At 32.6% G+C, this 20,632-nt stretch overlaps 2 protein-coding genes across 23 annotated transcripts in view; both read right to left on the bottom strand.

The window, feature by feature from the left end:
- The window catches only part of LOC145291925 (tensin-3-like), a 1,436,242-nt gene that overhangs the window by 1,317,150 nt on the left and 98,460 nt on the right, over positions 1-20,632 (bottom strand). The window lies entirely within an intron of this gene.
- Positions 10,025-20,632, bottom strand: part of LOC145292344 (uncharacterized) — a 69,722-nt gene continuing 59,114 nt past the window's right edge. The window contains exon 4 of the mRNA XM_080138675.1: positions 10,025-10,638. Within this exon, the coding sequence (XP_079994801.1) occupies positions 10,025-10,638 (614 nt within the window). The remainder of the gene's footprint in view (positions 10,639-20,632) is intronic.

The following is a 20,632-nucleotide window of genomic DNA, read 5'->3' as shown; positions in this document are numbered from 1 at the left end:
TAGACAAGTCATGTCTCATACATTAGACAAGTCATGTCTCATACATTAGACAAGTCATGTCTTATACATTAGACAAGTCATGTCTTATACATTAGACAAGTCATGTCTCATACATTAGACAAGTCATGTCTTATACATTAGACAAGTCATGTCTTATACATTAGACAAGTCATGTCTCATACATTAGACAAGTCATGTCTCATACATTAGACAAGTCATGTCTCATACATTAGACAAGTCATGTCTTATACATTAGACAAGTCATGTCTCATACATTAGACAAGTCATGTCTCATACATTAGACAAGTCATGTCTTATACATTAGACAAGTCATGTCTTATACATTAGACAAGTCATGTCTTATACATTAGACAAGTCATGTCTCATACATTAGACAAGTCATGTCTCATACATTAGACAAGTCATGTCTTATACATTAGACAAGTCATGTCTCATACATTAGACAAGTCATGTCTTATACATTAGACAAGTCATGTCTTATACATTAGACAAGTCATGTCTTATACATTAGACAAGTCATGTCTTATACATTAGACAAGTCATGTCTCATACATTAGACAAGTCATGTCTTATACATTAGACAAGTCATGTCTCATACATTAGACAAGTCATGTCTCATACATTAGACAAGTCATGTCTTATACATTAGACAAGTCATGTCTTATACATTAGACAAGTCATGTCTCATACATTAGACAAGTCATGTCTCATACATTAGACAAGTCATGTCTCATACATTAGACAAGTCATGTCTTATACATTAGACAAGTCATGTCTTATACATTAGACAAGTCATGTCTCATACATTAGACAAGTCATGTCTTATACATTAGACAAGTCATGTCTTATACATTAGACAAGTCATGTCTCATACATTAGACAAGTCATGTCTCATACATTAGACAAGTCATGTCTCATACATTAGACAAGTCATGTCTCATACATTAGACAAGTCATGTCTCATATATTAGACAAGTCATGTCTCATACATTAGACAAGTCATGTCTTATACATTAGACAAGTCATGTCTTATACATTAGACAAGTCATGTCTCATACATTAGACAAGTCATGTCTTATACATTAGACAAGTCATGTCTTATACATTAGACAAGTCATGTCTCATACATTAGACAAGTCATGTCTCATACATTAGACAAGTCATGTCTCATACATTAGACAAGTCATGTCTCATATATTAGACAAGTCATGTCTCATACATTAGACAAGTCATGTCTTATACATTAGACAAGTCATGTCTTATACATTAGACAAGTCATGTCTCATACATTAGACAAGTCATGTCTTATACATTAGACAAGTCATGTCTTATACATTAGACAAGTCATGTCTCATACATTAGACAAGTCATGTCTCATACATTAGACAAGTCATGTCTCATACATTAGACAAGTCATGTCTCATACATTAGACAAGTCATGTCTCATATATTAGACAAGTCATGTCTCATACATTAGACAAGTCATGTCTTATACATTAGACAAGTCATGTCTCATACATTAGACAAGTCATGCATACATTAGACAAGTCATGTCTTATACATTAGACAAGTCATGTCTTATACATTAGACAAGTCATGTCTCATACATTAGACAAGTCATGTCTTATACATTAGACAAGTCATGTCTCATACATTAGACAAGTCATGCATACATTAGACAAGTCATGTCTTATACATTAGACAAGTCATGTCTCATACATTAGACAAGTCATGCATACATTAGACAAGTCATGTCTTATACATTAGACAAGTCATGTCTCATACATTAGACAAGTCATGTCTCATATATTAGACAAGTCATGTCTCATACATTAGACAAGTCATGTCTTATACATTAGACAAGTCATGTCTCATACATTAGACAAGTCATGTCTCATACATTAGACAAGTCATGTCTCATACATTAGACAAGTCATGTCTCATATATTAGACAAGTCATGTCTCATACATTAGACAAGTCATGTCTCATACATTAGACAAGTCATGTCTTATACATTAGACAAGTCATGTCTCATACATTAGACAAGTCATGTCTTATACATTAGACAAGTCATGTCTTATACATTAGACAAGTCATGTCTCATACATTAGACAAGTCATGTCTCATACATTAGACAAGTCATGTCTCATACATTAGACAAGTCATGTCTCATACATTAGACAAGTCATGTCTCATATATTAGACAAGTCATGTCTCATACATTAGACAAGTCATGTCTTATACATTAGACAAGTCATGTCTCATACATTAGACAAGTCATGCATACATTAGACAAGTCATGTCTTATACATTAGACAAGTCATGTCTTATACATTAGACAAGTCATGTCTCATACATTAGACAAGTCATGTCTTATACATTAGACAAGTCATGTCTCATACATTAGACAAGTCATGCATACATTAGACAAGTCATGTCTTATACATTAGACAAGTCATGTCTCATACATTAGACAAGTCATGTCTAATACATTAGACAAGTCATGTCTCATACATTAGACAAGTCATGTCTCATACATTAGACAAGTCCTGTCTTATACATTAGACAAGTCATGTCTCATACATTAGACAAGTCATGTCTTATACATTAGACAAGTCATGTCTCAGACATTAGACAAGTCATGTCTCATACATTAGACAAGTCATGTCTTATACATTAGACAAGTCATGTCTTATACATTAGACAAGTCATGTCTCATACATTAGACAAGTCATGTCTTATACATTAGACAAGTCATGTCTCATACATTAGACAAGTCATGCATACATTAGACAAGTCATGTCTTATACATTAGACAAGTCATGTCTCATACATTAGACAAGTCATGTCTCATACATTAGACAAGTCATGTCTCATACATTAGACAAGTCATGTCTCATACATTAGACAAGTCATGTCTTATACATTAGACAAGTCATGTCTCATACATTAGACAAGTCATGTCTTATACATTAGACAAGTCATGTCTCATACATTAGACAAGTCATGTCTCATACATTAGACAAGTCATGTCTTATACATTAGACAAGTCATGTCTTATACATTAGACAAGTCATGTCTTATACATTAGACAAGTCATGTCTCATATATTAGACAAGTCATGTCTCATACATTAGACAAGTCATGTCTCATATATTAGACAAGTCATGTCTCATACATTAGACAAGTCATGTCTTATACATTAGACAAGTCATGTCTCATACATTAGACAAGTCATGCATACATTAGACAAGTCATGCATACATTAGACAAGTCATGTCTCATACATTAGACAAGTCATGTCTTATACATTAGACAAGTCATGTCTTATACATTAGACAAGTCATGTCTCATACATTAGACAAGTCATGTCTCATACATTAGACAAGTCATGTCTCATACATTAGACAAGTCATGTCTTATACATTAGACAAGTCATGTCTTATACATTAGACAAGTCATGTCTCATACATTAGACAAGTCATGTCTCATACATTAGACAAGTCATGTCTCATACATTAGACAAGTCATGTCTTATACATTAGACAAGTCATGTCTTATACATTAGACAAGTCATGTCTCATACATTAGACAAGTCATGTCTCATACATTAGACAAGTCATGTCTCATACATTAGACAAGTCATGTCTCATACATTAGACAAGTCATGTCTCATACATTAGACAAGTCATGTCTCATACATTAGACAAGTCATGTCTTATACATTAGACAAGTCATGTCTTATCCATTAGACAAGTCATGTCTTATACATTAGACAAGTCATGTCTCATACATTAGACAAGTCATGTCTTATACATTAGACAAGTCATGTCTCATACATTAGACAAGTCATGTCTCATACATTAGACAAGTCATGTCTTATACATTAGACAAGTCATGTCTCATACATTAGACAAGTCATGTCTCATACATTAGACAAGTCATGTCTCATACATTAGACAAGTCATGTCTTATACATTAGACAAGTCATGTCTCATACATTAGACAAGTCATGTCTTATACATTAGACAAGTCATGTCTTATACATTAGACAAGTCATGTCTTATACATTAGACAAGTCATGTCTTATACATTAGACAAGTCATGTCTCATACATTAGACAAGTCATGTCTTATACATTAGACAAGTCATGTCTTATACATTAGACAAGTCATGTCTCATACATTAGACAAGTCATGTCTCATACATTAGACAAGTCATGTCTCATACATTAGACAAGTCATGTCTTATACATTAGACAAGTCATGTCTTATACATTAGACAAGTCATGTCTCATACATTAGACAAGTCATGTCTCATACATTAGACAAGTCATGTCTCATACATTAGACAAGTCATGTCTCATACATTAGACAAGTCATGTCTCATATATTAGACAAGTCATGTCTCATACATTAGACAAGTCATGTCTTATACATTAGACAAGTCATGTCTCATACATTAGACAAGTCATGCATACATTAGACAAGTCATGCATACATTAGACAAGTCATGTCTCATACATTAGACAAGTCATGTCTTATACATTAGACAAGTCATGTCTTATACATTAGACAAGTCATGTCTCATACATTAGACAAGTCATGTCTCATACATTAGACAAGTCATGTCTCATACACACTAATCTGTCTCCACACTGATTCCACTATTCAACCATACACGTTTTTGAAGCCAACGAAAAGCACAGCTATCCTGGGCTAACCTGTGGATTATTTCAGCATCTAAGGTTACATTTCTACTCAGCATCTTAGAAGATATTTAAAGGTATCAGTGACCTTCAATCTCCTCCGGTTAAACTAAAATAGGTGATTCCACATATAGCACATCAGCTGGAGGTAAATGCATAACAATGGTTTTCTTCAAATTAATAGTCAGACCAAAAACTTTGCAGGCGTTTGAAAATTTATCCATTGTTAACTACATGTGTAATGTTGTGACCATTTTACTGTGATCATAGTGTAGTACAAGTGTTAACTGTGGCAGGCTGGGTCAAGGGTCAAAACATTATTATCATTATTAATTGATTGATTTGAGTGACGGCAGGTTGCTGGATCGATTATAATGATTCGAAAAATATGCAATCAGATTGGGTAAAGGTGATTGACAAGCTGAAATAATAAACAACTACAAAAATGTGATTTTAAAAAATACAGGAAAACATAATTTTTGGTTTGCATAAACAAATAATCAGATTCATGTTACGTCAGCGGTTGGGGTCTTCGATATGTGATGAGATGTAGATTTGGGAAGATTCTAGACAATCGTTAGCTGAACATCAGAGACAACGGACGAGTCAAGGGGGGAGTTGGTCTCTCCATGATGCAGGGAGTGGCGTTTTCTCAGGCAGCCAAGATGTGAAGACGTTGTAATCTCTGAAGATGCCGGCCGAAATAATGAAAATAAATGTTCATATATAATCCAGGTATGTGTTGTGTTATTTACAGCTATTAAAAAGAACTGTTGATCCACAACTGTTTCGATACGTCCACGCCAATCGTTTCATGTTAGAACTGTTGCATAAATGTTCAAATATACACACTGGACGATCAACTAAATAATGCGACGTATATACATACATGCATTTACACGTAAACAGGTAAAATATAAAACCCACTATTCAACGTGTACGTCGTTATAGAACATATGCATATGCACACACAATGTAACACATGTCCTCCCCTGTGTGAGCAACAGGATCTGCGTCCTCTGCCTACAACAACTCACACATGATAAAAGTGAGAAAGGTTTTTGAATTTGGACTCAAACGTTGAAGATTGAACAGCCTACAAGAAGCTCAAAAACAAAAGGACATCCCCACCATCACTGTCTTTGAAAACATACATAAACGAGCATTGTGGCAAAGTAAATTTTAAAAAAAGCAAAAAATACAACAACAACAAAAACATGGGTGTTCATATGTCACCCTGTTTGACTTCATTGTCTACTGATAGTTTTTTTGTTGTTGTTGTTTTTACATAGGCATCACCACTTATCAAGGCCAAGAGGTCACTCGAGGATAAGGGTTAAAGAGTATACAGTAAAAATTGGACAATATAGTAATCGTTAGTAATGAAAATTCGGTAAATTTGTTAACTTATATGGAACGGCTCATCAAAAACTTGTTTATGTTAGACTTGAAGACAACCATATTGTAGTCAGCTGGAAAGCAGGAAAACGGAAGACAATTCCATAGGTGTGCAGTTCTAAGAAAGAAGCTTTGGTTCGGACAATATACCATTATTGTTCACTTGGGCCTTCATGTTCTTCTAAATTTCTACTAAACGAACAGGACATCCAAGTTTGCCTAGAATAATCCAGAATGCATCACGATTACTAGTGTCAAAAGCTTTGGTCAACCAAAACTTGGTACAAAGATACCTGTGGCCCCTTGCATTTTTCTATTGATTGGTGAACAGAAAAAATCATGTCAACTGTCCCGCGGCCACTTCTGAACCCAGACTGGCTTTCAGGAATGATGTAGGGGTAAATATACAGAAGCAGTCGGTTCAACAGAATCTTTGCAACACCTTCAGACTTCTGTCCCTTCCCTTTGTAAAGTGGCAGCGTTATTGCATCTACTCAATCTTGAACGACATTATTAGCATGCCATATGGTAAGAATGACGCTATGCATCAAGCTAGAAATGTTTTCATTGGCAAAGAGCAACAGCTCTATTGGTATCTCATCCAAACCTGGTGCTTTTCTGGTATTAATTTCCTTGATGATGCATTTTATCTCATCAGGAATGGGATCCACCATCATTTCCTCAATAATATTGAAATAACTGTTTCATCTATAACAGATAGATTATCAAACAGATCTGTAAAGTGTTCCTTCCATCATCCGTTGGCTACAACATCAAGTAAAAGCAATATCAGTTAAACAAGAAGTCTGAACCAAACATTAAAGGACACTACCTGAAAACTCATTACAGTTTGTATAAAATATATGAATGGATTTTATATTATTTAATTGGAATTAATTATTGAGATGAGTTTTATTTATTTCTTTATTGCAGACTATTATCCTCATCTTTATTAGTTGTTGTTTCACAACGTTTCGGCCAACTATTCTTCTGGCCTTCATCAGGTGGTAACCACGACGGGATAGGAACTCCGAATCTCCTAACTGCATTCTCAGCAATTACTGCTATCCATAGTTGTTGTCGTCTCACCATGTTTTGGTGAAGTAAGACTCTGGCTGGCTTTGTGTAGGATTGAAACCGCTATCTTCAGAAAATTCTCACCTGGAACTGGAACTTGATCACCTTTTGGGGCCCGTGGCGCAGTCGATAGAGACGTTGAATCTCTATGGTTACAGGTGAGAATTGTCTTAAGATAGCGGTTTCAATCCTACCCAAAGCCGGCCAGAGGCTTACTTGGCCAAAACGTGGTGAGACGACAACAACTACGGATGGCAGTGATTGCTGAGAATGCAGTTAGGAGATTCAGAATTTGTATCCCGTTATGGTTACCACCTGATGAAGGCCAGAGGAATAGTTGGCCGAAACGTCGTGAAACAAGAACTAAGGAAGATGAGAATAATAGTCTGCAATAAATAAATTAATATGAACGGCTTGTTGGAAAAAAATGCAATGTAATATTTTTCAATACCAAGTAGGTACTTCATAAACTTTTGCTGTTATTTTATCTTTAACTGCTATATTTCACAGGTGCGATTTTATACAGAAGCACTCAAATCAGCATTTAAAAAAAAAAAAGATCTTTTTATGGAAATCGCTCCAGACAAGGCATGAAGCTACTTGGTTTAAGGAACTAAAAAGGTTAAATAAATAAATAAATAAAAAATAAATATTAGGTATATATATTTGGGCTCAGAATACAGCAGTTCTTCCCCTTTTGTCAGAAACATCGCTCATGGAATGTGAGGACTAAAGGACAAAATAAGGGAAGCGTGAGCTCCGAGATCTTTGAAAGCAAACGCCAATTCCACTGTTTTTGGTTCGCTTATAGAAGCACTACACGTGTTACATTTGTATCAGGTTGATCCCGTTTGCAGGATTCTCTTGTTGTTCGGGTAATTGGGATTTTATTCGAACTAACTTTTGATATATCCCATATATGTGTTTCTGGATTTGTTCCCTGGAAAACTCAATATATCGATTGCTACAACTGTGATAATAGACATTCAACATTTTGTATTTAGTTTTTAAATACACCAACAAGTCTTAACAAACCAGACTTACAGGCTGGTGCAAATATTGATATTTTATTGAATTACCATGACTACCGACAAAGAAGACTGGTCGAATCGTGTAAATTATATAAACATTGCAGGCAAGCCCAGCAAGCAATGGCGTTTGTGGTAATCAGAAAATGTGTGGGGGGTGAGAGGGAGATAGAAAAGGAGGAGGGTGCGTTGGTGTGGAAGAGGATTTAAGGTCAACGTGCAAAAATGTTTTGTTTCTAAAATATTTGTTTGGTGCATCTATTCTAGGGCATGTCAACACTTTCATATTATTTGGAATATTCGGATCAAAGTGTAGTATCAGTCTGTCTTTTATTAAAGGCACAAGACGTTGCGAGCCTGTTTCTGCTTTATCGTTATTTCCATAGCAGGTGCTCGGCTGAGCTCCAATCTATGGTCCCCCCTCGCCAGACTAAACGTAGATTCCATGAACAAAGCTTCTTTCTTAGAACTGCACGCGTGTGGAATTGTCTTCCGTTTTCCTGCTTTCCAGCTGACTACAATCTGATTGTCTTTAAGTCCAACGTAAACAAATTCTTGATGAACCGTCCCCCTTAGCAATCCAATTTAAAAAAACTCCACTACTTATGTTTACTACGCTATAATCACATTGACTAATGTATACCCATTAACCCTTATCCACGAGTGGCCTCCGGGCCTTGATAAATAGTGATTCCTGTGTAAAAAAAAATTTTTAAAACAAACTCTCAGATACTAAAAAAAAAAGGAAATTTAAATTTAATAAAAAATGTGTTTTTAATGTAACGTTTAACTGAAAAATGAATTGGAACAACAGAAATGTTCAAATTCTATTATATATAAAAAAAAAAATATTGAAATTCTTTGTCTGTGTGTCTACTATTTGGACTTTTTCTTTTGCGCCAAATTCCAAAATTATTTTTCTGAATTTCTTAAAAGGGGATCAGTATTGCTTCATAAACTTTTGCTGTCATTTTATTTTTAACTGTCCTATTTCACAAGCGCCATTTTACACCCAAGCATTTTGTTTTAAAAAAGAATTCATTGCTGTGTGCTGCTTCACGACTTAAAATTAACAACGTTTTTTTTTCTTCTTCAAAAATTTATCAAAAGTTGTTTTTTTTTATGTGGCTTTTTATTGGCTAATCGTATTTGCTGTCGCTTTCTGATTGACTAATCAACTTGACCAGCGCTCGGCATATTCTGCTACCGGACATTTACAAGCTGCGGTTTGTAATATGCAAAATTGTAACGTGGCCGTTACTCTTTAATTCTGTCATTACATTTAAAACCTCTCAGGCTCACACGTTATCTGATACCACTAGAATGGAACAGTCAAATAAAAAAGGGGAAAGAAATAAAAATCCGACTCAACATTTAAAAAAAATGCAAATGAAATGTATTTGTTGATGGTTTTTCCAGAACAGTGTATTTCATTTCCAAAGTTTTTTTCGCACACACAGTATTTAGCAAGGTGGCACCAAGTACCATTTTTTGAACCCGGTCTTCTAGTCCATTAGCAAACACTCTAAGACAAACACTCATTGTTGTGTAGCTTCTCAAGAGAAGAATCAACAAAATATCTTCACTGCCCTCCATTTTCACAAAAGACAAACAATGATTTGTTTTCTAGCGACTGTCTGCATACAATGTGTGGCTCCCGAGTGTTGACCGATAACGACTATGTTGCAAGTATGCGTAGGTCAGAATGTTCATAGTGTTTATATTCGGGTACAAGTAATATATGCATATGGGTATTTGGCAGCGTGGCATTGTGTTTGCGTATCGTTGGTTTTACCTTGTTTTTACTGATGGATGTGTGTAAGTTTTTACTAATGGATGTATGTAAGTTTTTACTAGTGGATGTGTGTAAGTTTTTACTAATGGATGTGTGTAAGTTTTTACTAATGGATGTGTGTAAGTTTTTACTAGTGGATGTGTGTAAGTTTTTACTAATGGATGTGTGTAAGTTTTTACTAATGGATGTGTGTAAGTTTTTACTAATGGATGTGTGTAAGTTTTTACTAATGGATGTGTGTAAGTTTTTACTAATGGATGTGTGTAAGTTTTTACTAGTGGATGTGTGTAAGTTTTTACTAATGGATGTATGTAAGTTTTTACTAATGGATGTGTGTAAGTTTTTACTAGTGGATGTGTGTAAGTTTTTACTAATGGATGTGTGTAAGTTTTTACTAATGGATGTGTGTAAGTTTTTACTAATGGATGTGTGTAAGTTTTTACTAATGGATGTGTGTAAGTTTTTACTAATGGATGTGTGTAAGTTTTTACTAATGGATGTGTGTAAGTTTTTACTAATGGATGTGTGTAAGTTTTTACTAATGGATGTGTGTAAGTTTTTACTAATGGATGTGTGTAAGTTTTTACTAATGGATGTGTGTAAGTTTTTACTAATGGATGTGTGTAAGTTTTTACTAATGGATGTGTGTAAGTTTTTACTAGTGGATGTGTGTAAGTTTTTACTAATGGATGTGTGTAAGTTTTTACTAATGGATGTGTGTAAGTTTTTACTAATGGATGTGTATAAGTTTTTACTAATGGATGTGTATAAGTTTTTACTAATGGATGTGTATAAGTTTTTACTAATGGATGTGTATAAGTTTTTACTAATAGATGTGTATAAGTTAGCGAAGATTGGTACGTGTGCTATTGAGCTCTTTTCTTTTGCAACTTGCTTCCCTCAGCCCAAAGTGAACGAGTGGAAAAGGGCGTTAAGTTACGTTCTTGGATGTTTTCAGGAATCACTTGGTGATTCAGTCACCACATTACATCCTTCGTGGAGATAATATTATTTTCATTTTCAGTTCCGTAAATAACTATTTCCCATTTATTTCATTATCGCTTACTTTTTTTTAATGTTCTTTTTTTTTACTCCTTTTTTTAATGTTTTTTTTTTACTTCTTTTTAATGTTCTTTTTTTTTTTATCTTGTAAAGCAATTATTGTTTCGATGACGAAAAAAATGGAAATGAAATTTAAAAAAAAAAATAAATAATAAATAAATAAAGCAACTTCCGGTCCAAACTAAAGGAAAGATAACTCTTGCCTCTTTAGTTATTTATATTTGTAATTTGCTTTTGGCAACAGAGCACAGCCACGAGAAAAATGGCAACTTCTCTTTGGCTGTAAATGAAACACCCTCTGACATTTTTCAAAGATATCTCAGGTCAGAAAGAAAGGAAAAAAAATAAAAAGACATAAATGTACAGAATTTTTCCTTTGGTCCGTTCGAACATGAGAATCTTCATAGCCAATTATCAAGTTCATATTGAATTCAGCATCAAAAAATATTTCAATAAATTTCAATTTTCGGGAAGCAATGGCAAAAAGATAACTAAAAATATATTGAACAATTTTAAGTGTCGACCCCTAAAAATAAATAACTTTAAAATAATAAGAGAATTTATGTTTTGTATGCCTTGTTCTTTTGGCAGTGATAATAGTATTATTATATATATATATATATATATATATATATATATATATATATATATATATATATATATATATATATATATATACTAGCTTTGCTCAGGTCCTATGTACTGTTCATAATTTTATGTGCATATGTATAAATTAAATAGTGTGCGTATGTACGGTAATGCCTTTCTATATAAAAGGTTTCCTTAACTACCATAGAGAAAAGTTGGTAGAGACCGCAGACAGCAAATTTTTTTTAACTTTGACCTCAATTTTGACCCCTTAACATTTATTGTTTTGGGCTCAAATTAAATTAAAATGTTTGACCCATGTCCAAGTAACCTACATCTAAAATTTCAAGTGTTTAGACCCAAAATGGGCAGAAGAGTTTGGTAGAGTCTGTAAAGGTTAACTCTGTAAACTTTGACGTATTACCAGCCAAATTTTCACCAAAAAACTGATTAAAAAGCTTGCTGAATACCCTTTATATAAAATTTCAAATGTTTAGACCCAAAATTGGCTTAATAGTTTGCTAGAGATCGCAAAGGTAAAATCTTTTGAACTTTGACCCCTTGGAAGCCAAATTTTCAGCAAAAACGATTAAAAAGTTTGCCCTATATCTGAATACAATTTATATGAAATTTCAAATGTTTAAACCAAAAATTGGCTAAGTAATTTTATAGAGACCGCAGAGGTCAATTTTTTTAAAAATTCGACCCCAATTATGATCCCTTTACATTTATTGTTTTGGGCTCAAATCAAATTATGAAGTTAGATTCATGTCGAAGTAACGTACATCTAAAATTTCAAGTGTTTCAACCCAAAATTGGCGGAGGTGTTCGGTGGAGTTCTCAAAGATTAAATCGTTGAACTTTGACCCCTTAACAGCCAAATTTCTGGTCAAAAACTGATTTTAAATATTTTCCCAAATCTTAATACCTTTATATCAAAAGACCGAAAATTGAAAGAGTTATTTGGTAGGGAAGTGTACACAGACAGTCAGACAGACATTTTCATTTTTATAGATACTAGCATTGGTTCCCGGCGTTGCCTGGGTGTTTGGAGAAGAAAAAAACAACAACAAAAAAAATGTGGTAATAGGAAGGCAGGCTCGAACTCGTACCGCAAAGTAGGAAAAGAATGGGGGGAAAAAACGTGACGTTTTTTCTGTTACAAATACCGCCAAACCGGAAGTGACATATGTTTAAATTAAGGCTAGACAATCGAAAAGAGGGGATGATTTCGAACATATCAGTGAAAAAAGCGACCCCTCCCTGTAGAAAAGTACCCAGTTGAGGGTGAAGAAATTAACGTTTTTAGCCAATTTTCCAGTATTTGTCGTCTGAAGGGTCGAGCTTCAAAACGATACAGATCTTGTGAAAATCTGTCGCCTCTGTTGAAAGTTTTAGGAAGACATCCAAACATACATACATAGATTTATATATTGGTAGCTTAAATTTTCGACCCAAATCGATTAAAAAGCTTGCCCTATCTCTGAATACACTTTATGTAAAATTTCAAATGTTTAGACCAGAAATTGTCTGAGTAATTTGGTAGAGACCGCAGAGGTCAAATTTTTTTAAACTTTGACCCCTATTATGACCCCCTTAACATTTATTGTTTTGGGGTCAAATCAAGTTATTAAGTTAGATCCATGTCCAAGGAACCTATATCTAAAATTTCAAGTGTTTAGACCCAAAATTGTCGGAGGAGTTTGGTAGAGTTCTCAAAGGTCAAATCTTTTGAACTTTGACCCCTTAACAGCCAAATTTCTGGGCGAAAGCGGATTACAAAGATTTTCCAAAATCTCAGTACCCTGTATATCAAATTTCGAGTCTGTAGACCGAAAATTGAAAGAGTTATTGTACACAGACACACAGACAGACACACAAAACCTCTGGAGGCCACTCTATGAGGACACTAAAAAACATAAAGAAAACAATTGGATAGATACCATCAAAGAAGATAACAAGGAGAAAGAAAAGATGCCAGCTCTTAAAATTACTAAGGAAGATGTCTGCAAGAAGGTAGCTCAATGCAATAATTTCAAGACCCCAGGAATAGACCAAATACCAAATTTCTGGCTGAAAAACTGAGCGCACTTCATCATCACTATGCCAACTCATTCAATAACATCATTAGTGGAGATGAAGAGCTGCCTGAGTGGCTTACTATAGGCAGTACATCACTTATTCCCAGAAATGAGGACACTCACATGGCTAGCAAATATAGACCAATCTGCTGCCTCACAACAACCTAGAAGCTCCTAACAGGGATAATCGCTGATGCAACATACGACCATCTGATTGCTGGTGATTACCTCGAAAGTGAGCAGAGGGGGTGTACAAGGCACAAAAGACCAACTCCTTGTAAGCAGAATCATATTAGAAGACTGCAGAATAAGACAAAGAAATCTGTCAATGGCCTGGATTGATTACAAAAAGGCCTTTGACAGTATACCTCATTCTTGGGTACTTCGCTGTTTGGAGCTGTACAATGTGCACACTGATATTAAATCATTTCTTCAAAAACAAATGGCCAGATATTGCACATCAATTATATTGCAGCACACGGAAGGAAGGATACAGATCCCAAACATAAAGATCAAGCGAGGAATATTTCAGGGAGACAGCCTCTCACCGCTCCTTTTCTGCCTCACAATGGATCCACTAAGTAAACTACTTAAGTGATCCAATGCTGGATACAATCTCAGCTAGATAAGAAAGAAGGAAGAAAATAAAAGAGTAAACCATCTACTCTTTGTGGACAATTTGAAACTCTATGCAGAATCCGAGAAACAACTTGTCTCTCTGATCGACATTGTTAAAAATTATACAGAGGACATCTGCATGGAGTTTGGATTTGACAAATGCGCTAAGTGCACCATAAGGAAGGGAAGAAAGACAACATCAGAACATCTTAATCTTGACAATGGCTCTATTGAAGACCTTGAAGAGGATGCTGTCTATAAATACCTGGGAGTAGAGGAGAATGAGACACTTGAACATGGAAAGATGAGAAAAAGTGCAGGGTTATTTACTTCAAGCGACTTAAAAAAAATCTCTCATCAGAACTATCACCAAAAAACAAAATTACAGCAATTGGCAATACCCGTTGTCTCTTATGGGTTTGGCATAATCAATTGGCCACAAAACTGCATCAATAACCTTGACGTAAAAACTCGGAAAATGCTGGCCCTTCATAAAGTCATTTACAAACATCAGTGCATGGACAGGCTTTACTTACCACGGAAAGAAGGTGGTTTGGGCCTCACTGAAATTAACCACGCATACCGAGCTTCAATGGTAAGCTTAGGCCAATATATCAAATGTTCTTCTGACCCAAAAATAAAAATGGTTAATGAATATCACACCAAATGTTTGCCCCAGCAGACGTCAACTACAAAGCTCGGTGAAAATTTAAGTGGTAACACACTGGACACCGCAATAGAAAAATTTGACAACTCAGCAACTCTAATCGCCCGAAAGAAGAGAAAGGAGTATACAAAAAGGGAACTGAAGACAAGACTAGAAGGATGGCAACAACATAAGAGAGTAGGCAGATTCATGGAAGAACTGAACCAAAACTACATTGAAAAGGAGGCTTCACTACAATGGCTTAAAAGTGACAAATTTCCATTTGATGAAGAACGATTAATTTTAGCTGCACAAGACCAAGGCTTACTCACAAATGGATTTTAAAAAATGGCTGGTCTACAAAAAACAGACCAATGCAGATTCTGTCACTCAGCTGTTGAAAGCCCAAGCCACCTAATGTCTGGATGCAAGATCCTTCTAGCCGATGGTCATTACACTGCTCGCCACAACAAAGTATGTAGATACTTACATTGGAAGATCTGTGGAGAGATGCAACTAGATAGGTCGTCGAACATCTGGGAACATGAACCACCACCGATAACATCAAATGGAAAAGTGATAGTGTTCTATGACAAAGACATACAGGCGGGCAGATACATAAAAGACAAGGCCATCAAGCCAGATAAAGTAATATGAAACAAGCCCAAAAGGACTGCATTCATTATTGACATCACAGTTCCAAATGACTTTGGCCTTAATAGAGCAGAACGGGAAAAGATAACGAAATATCAGGACCTAAAAAATGATCTAAAATCATGGTTTCTGAAAGAAATAAACATTATACCAATTGTGACAGGAGCGACTGGCCTAATAAAAAAGAACCTTCAGAAATATTTAGAAGCAATCCCTGGAAAACCAAGCTATAAGGAAATACAGATAGCAGCCATAAAGGGAACAGTGTCTATTCTTAAAAGAACTCTCGGATATAAATTTAAACTATAATAGAATCAAGTGTTAGCCCCAGGAAGGAGCCCCTTGATCTCTTCAAACTAACAAAAGTAAAATTAAAAAAAAACAGACACACAGACACGTTCACTTTATATATATATATATATATATATATATATATATATATATATATATATATATATATATATATATTAATTATTTAATATTTATAATATACTTTAATTTAACCATCTTGGATCATTTTGGTAAATTTAATTGTAATTTTTATTTTATATATATATATATATATATATATATATATATATATATCAATGAAATAATGAGATGAATGTTGGACGGAAATATTTTTATATAAGAAAATCTCAGCCAATTGCACAATATACTAGATAGAGCAAATTAAACATATTAGATTGTAGATTTAACTTTTTTGCAATAAAATATAGAATTTTCAAAACAAAAAATTATTATTTGGGACAAGGAATACACGACATTAAAAAAAATTTCCTTAAATTTAAATGTCATGTAATCCTTGTTCAAATAATAAATTTTTGTTTTAAAAATTCTATATTTTATTGCAAAAAATTTAAATATAAAATCTACAATTATATATATATATATATATATATATATCTATATATATATATATATATATATATATATATATATATATATATATATATATATATATATATATATAGTGAAACAAGATGTAATTATATGCAAAACCCTAACCAGTACATAGTTTGACTTTACAAAAATGGCTACTAAAATCTATTAATTTCTGAGTACTGTTGAAACGCATTTAATTTTAAATTACCAGTTATTCTTATTTATAATAATAATAATAATAATAATAATAATAATAATAATAATAATAATAATAATAATAATAATAATAATAATAATAATAACAAAATGTTGTTAAAAACAATAAAAAATAACAATAATAATAAAAATACTAAAAACATAATAAAATAAAAATTTTATAAATAATTATAATGATAATAATAATAATAATAATAACATTAATAATAATAACATTAATAATAATAATAATAATAATAATAATAATAAAGGAAGAAAAAATATTAATAATAAGATAAATATTAATAATTATTATTAGTATTATAATAATAATAAAATAAATAATAAAATAAATAATTAAATAAATATTAATAATTATTATTAGTATTATAATAAAAATAATAATAATAATAAAATAAAATAATATAATGATTATAATTACATTAATAACAATAATGTCAATAATAATAAAGTGATAATAACAATAATAGAAATAATTTAAAATAAAACATAATAATAATAATAATTTTAAAATATAACTATTATAATAATAATAATAAATAAAATAATAACAATAATAATATCAATAAAAAATAATAATAAATTATATAAAAATAATAATAAGAAGAAGAAGAAGAAGAAGAAGGAAATTATTGCAATAAGAATAATGGCAAATATAATAATGATAATAATAACATTAATAATAATAAAATGATTATAATAACAATAATTATGATTAAAAATAAAAACATAATAGTAATAATAGTAATAAAAAATATTAATAACAATAATAATTATAATAAAAATAATAATAAATAAAATAATAATAAAAATAAAAATTATAATAATAAAATGATAATAATAATATAAATAAAATAATAATAATAAAATAAGAATATTAATAATCACATTTATAATAAAAATAATGATATTGACAACAATAAATAATAATAACAATAACAATAGTAATAATAATAATAATAATTATAATTATAATGATAAAAAGTTATAGTAGTAATAATAATAATATAAATAATAATAAAATAATAATAATAATAAATAATAATAATAATAAAATAATAAAATAATAATAATAATAATAATAATAATACTGACACGAATAATACTACTACTAATAATTAAAATAATAATTATAATAATAATAGAAAATTATAATAAAATAATAGTATTAATAATAATAAAAATAATAATTTTAAAATAATAATAATAATAAATTAATTAGAAAAATACTATTACTTCTACTACTACTACTACTACTACTACTAATAATAATAATAATAATAATAATAATAATAATAATAATAATAATAATAACAATAATAATAATAATAATAATAATAATAATATTCAAAATCTGGGGAGACTTGCTGTCACCCAGGCCCCTGGGAACACCATCAGTTGTTGTCAGTGAGTAATTCCAGATGATGACCTGTGTGAGAACTCCTAGTGAGTACAAAATAATAATTATAATCTATATATAAAGTAGGATAGTGTGTATGTTATTTATTTTGTGTGTCACGCTGACATCCGAGTGACTTTAATTGTTATGGACTGCCATTTCTTGTAATAAATAATTTTACCCAGAATTCTTCATAAGTTTTGGTTTCGGTTTCGATTATAGCTGAAGGAACTCAAGTTATATATATATATATATATATATATATATATATATATATATATATATATATATATATATATATATATATATATACATATATATATATTTTTTTATTACATTTTCACCCCAAACAAGGCACATTGCCACTTTGGTGTAGGGGGCTACTATCAGGGGCAACAACTACTGGGGTACTATGTAGAGATTTGGGCAGCAAGATGGTTCACGTTGCTGTTGAACTTCTGCACGTCAGTACAGTTGGGGAAGCAGGGACCTGGAATGGAATTCCAAAGTCTAGCGGTTCTGGGGAAGAAACTACCGGAGTAGAAAGATCTTTTACATCTTGGAATCTCTACAGTGTGGGGGTGGGATTTAGCAGCCTATCGGGTTTGTCTAGGGTGTTCACGTCGTGGGGGCACAAGTGCTTGCAGTTTGTCAGAGCATTCACTATTAAAATACTTGTAGAACAGGCAGAGGGATGCAACGTTTCGTTGATGGGACAGAGGCTGAAGCTTAGATACCAGTTCAGGGCCTATCAGATTTGCGACTCTCCTTTGAACCTTGTCAAAGAGCAAGAGACTAGTAGCAGATACACCAGCCCAAATATGACAGCAATACTCCGTACATGGGCGAATGGTGGCCTTATAAAGGTACAGGATACTTTCGGGTGTTAGTAGTTTTATATATATATATATATATATATATATATATATATATATATATATATATATATATATATATATATATATTTCATAAGTTTTGATTTTAATTTTGATTCAAGCTGATGCACCCAAGTCATATGGATATATTTTTTTATTTTTGAAATTGCAATTTTATGATATATAAAAATCAATAGAACATTAACTGTATAATATATACGAAATCTGAAAGAATTAAAATATCATATTTAAGCGTACTTTACATCCCTGCTAACTTAAATAAATACTTCTGCAGTTTTAACAAAAGAGCTACAATAATATCAGAGTATATATAATCTGAATATATACAGAATGCCAACATCAATATATTGCATGTGAATCAGTCCCTTGTGGATTTTCCATAGAGCTCGCTAGTTACTATTATTATTATTATTATTATTATTATTATTATTATTTAGTAGTGGTAGTAGTAGTAGTAGTAGTAGTATCATCTGAAAGGATTAGTCGATGCAAATATACTGGGGTGTAGTTGAAGATCTGAGCAGGGACAATCAAAGACGACCTAGCAGCACAATATTAGGCTCGCAAGTGGTTGGTCTTCGATTATGGAGTCGGGATTGGCCAGCCATATTGTGTGCAACCTAACTCAGAATTAGCAATGATTAAATACGCTGTACTTGCTTGGGAGAAAGCCAGCTCACATGACCCAAGTGATATCAGATACAAGCAAAAGGAAGATCTGCGGATCGCAAACCGAGGTGGCCGAGCAGCACTGGCAGCTCAGGATTGGTGATGATCAGATAGGCTGTACTTGGTCAGGAGGAAACCAGCTCATGTGACCAAAGTGACAACTGATACATGCAAGCATATTTATTTATTTATATGAAGTGGCTATTAAATTCTACGGCATAATCATGTTGATGCACCGGTTTTTGTTAGATCACCAAAGTTAAGAGACTTGGAGCTTGGTCATTACCAGATGGGTGACCATTTGGAAATGATAGGCACTGTATGTCAACTTCCCATGAACCGGATGTAAATATGGCTTTAGGTAAAAATGCGCTTTCCTAAATAATTGAATTCATTCAAAACATATCGCTAAAACCAAAACAAACAACATCTAAGTAAATCGCGATATATCCAGATAGTTGGCGAGGTGGGTCAGAGGTAAGGGGCTTAGGCTCATTACCGTAGGGTCCCGATTTCGAATTTTGCTCTTCCTTAGCCTTGAGAAAGCCCCACTGACACAGCTGAGACGGTGTTGTATTTCATCATTTATGTTGGCTTTTGATGATAGGATGCTGCCTAGGTATGGGAAGTGGATATATATATATATATTTATATATATATATATATATGGATAAAAGTCACTTTGTGCGTGTGTGTGTGTGTGTGTGTGAGCTCACTTTCCAAGGCCCTTATGGAAGGACCATACAGCCAGTCTAATAGAGTCTTGACTGGATCAAATCTGGGTCCATTCTTTCGGAATTCTAGACCAATGGAATTTTAATTTTTGTCACAATCCAGAATGCCCATTTTAAAGGTAGCTGGATCTCCCTCATATTAAACATCGACATTAT

The sequence above is a fragment of the Euprymna scolopes genome, chromosome 13, assembly GCF_053919585.1.
Source record: "Euprymna scolopes isolate OS-2025 chromosome 13, ASM5391958v1, whole genome shotgun sequence".
NCBI lineage: Eukaryota > Metazoa > Mollusca > Cephalopoda > Sepiida > Sepiolidae > Euprymna > Euprymna scolopes.
This window is presented reverse-complemented; position numbering and strand designations above follow the sequence as displayed.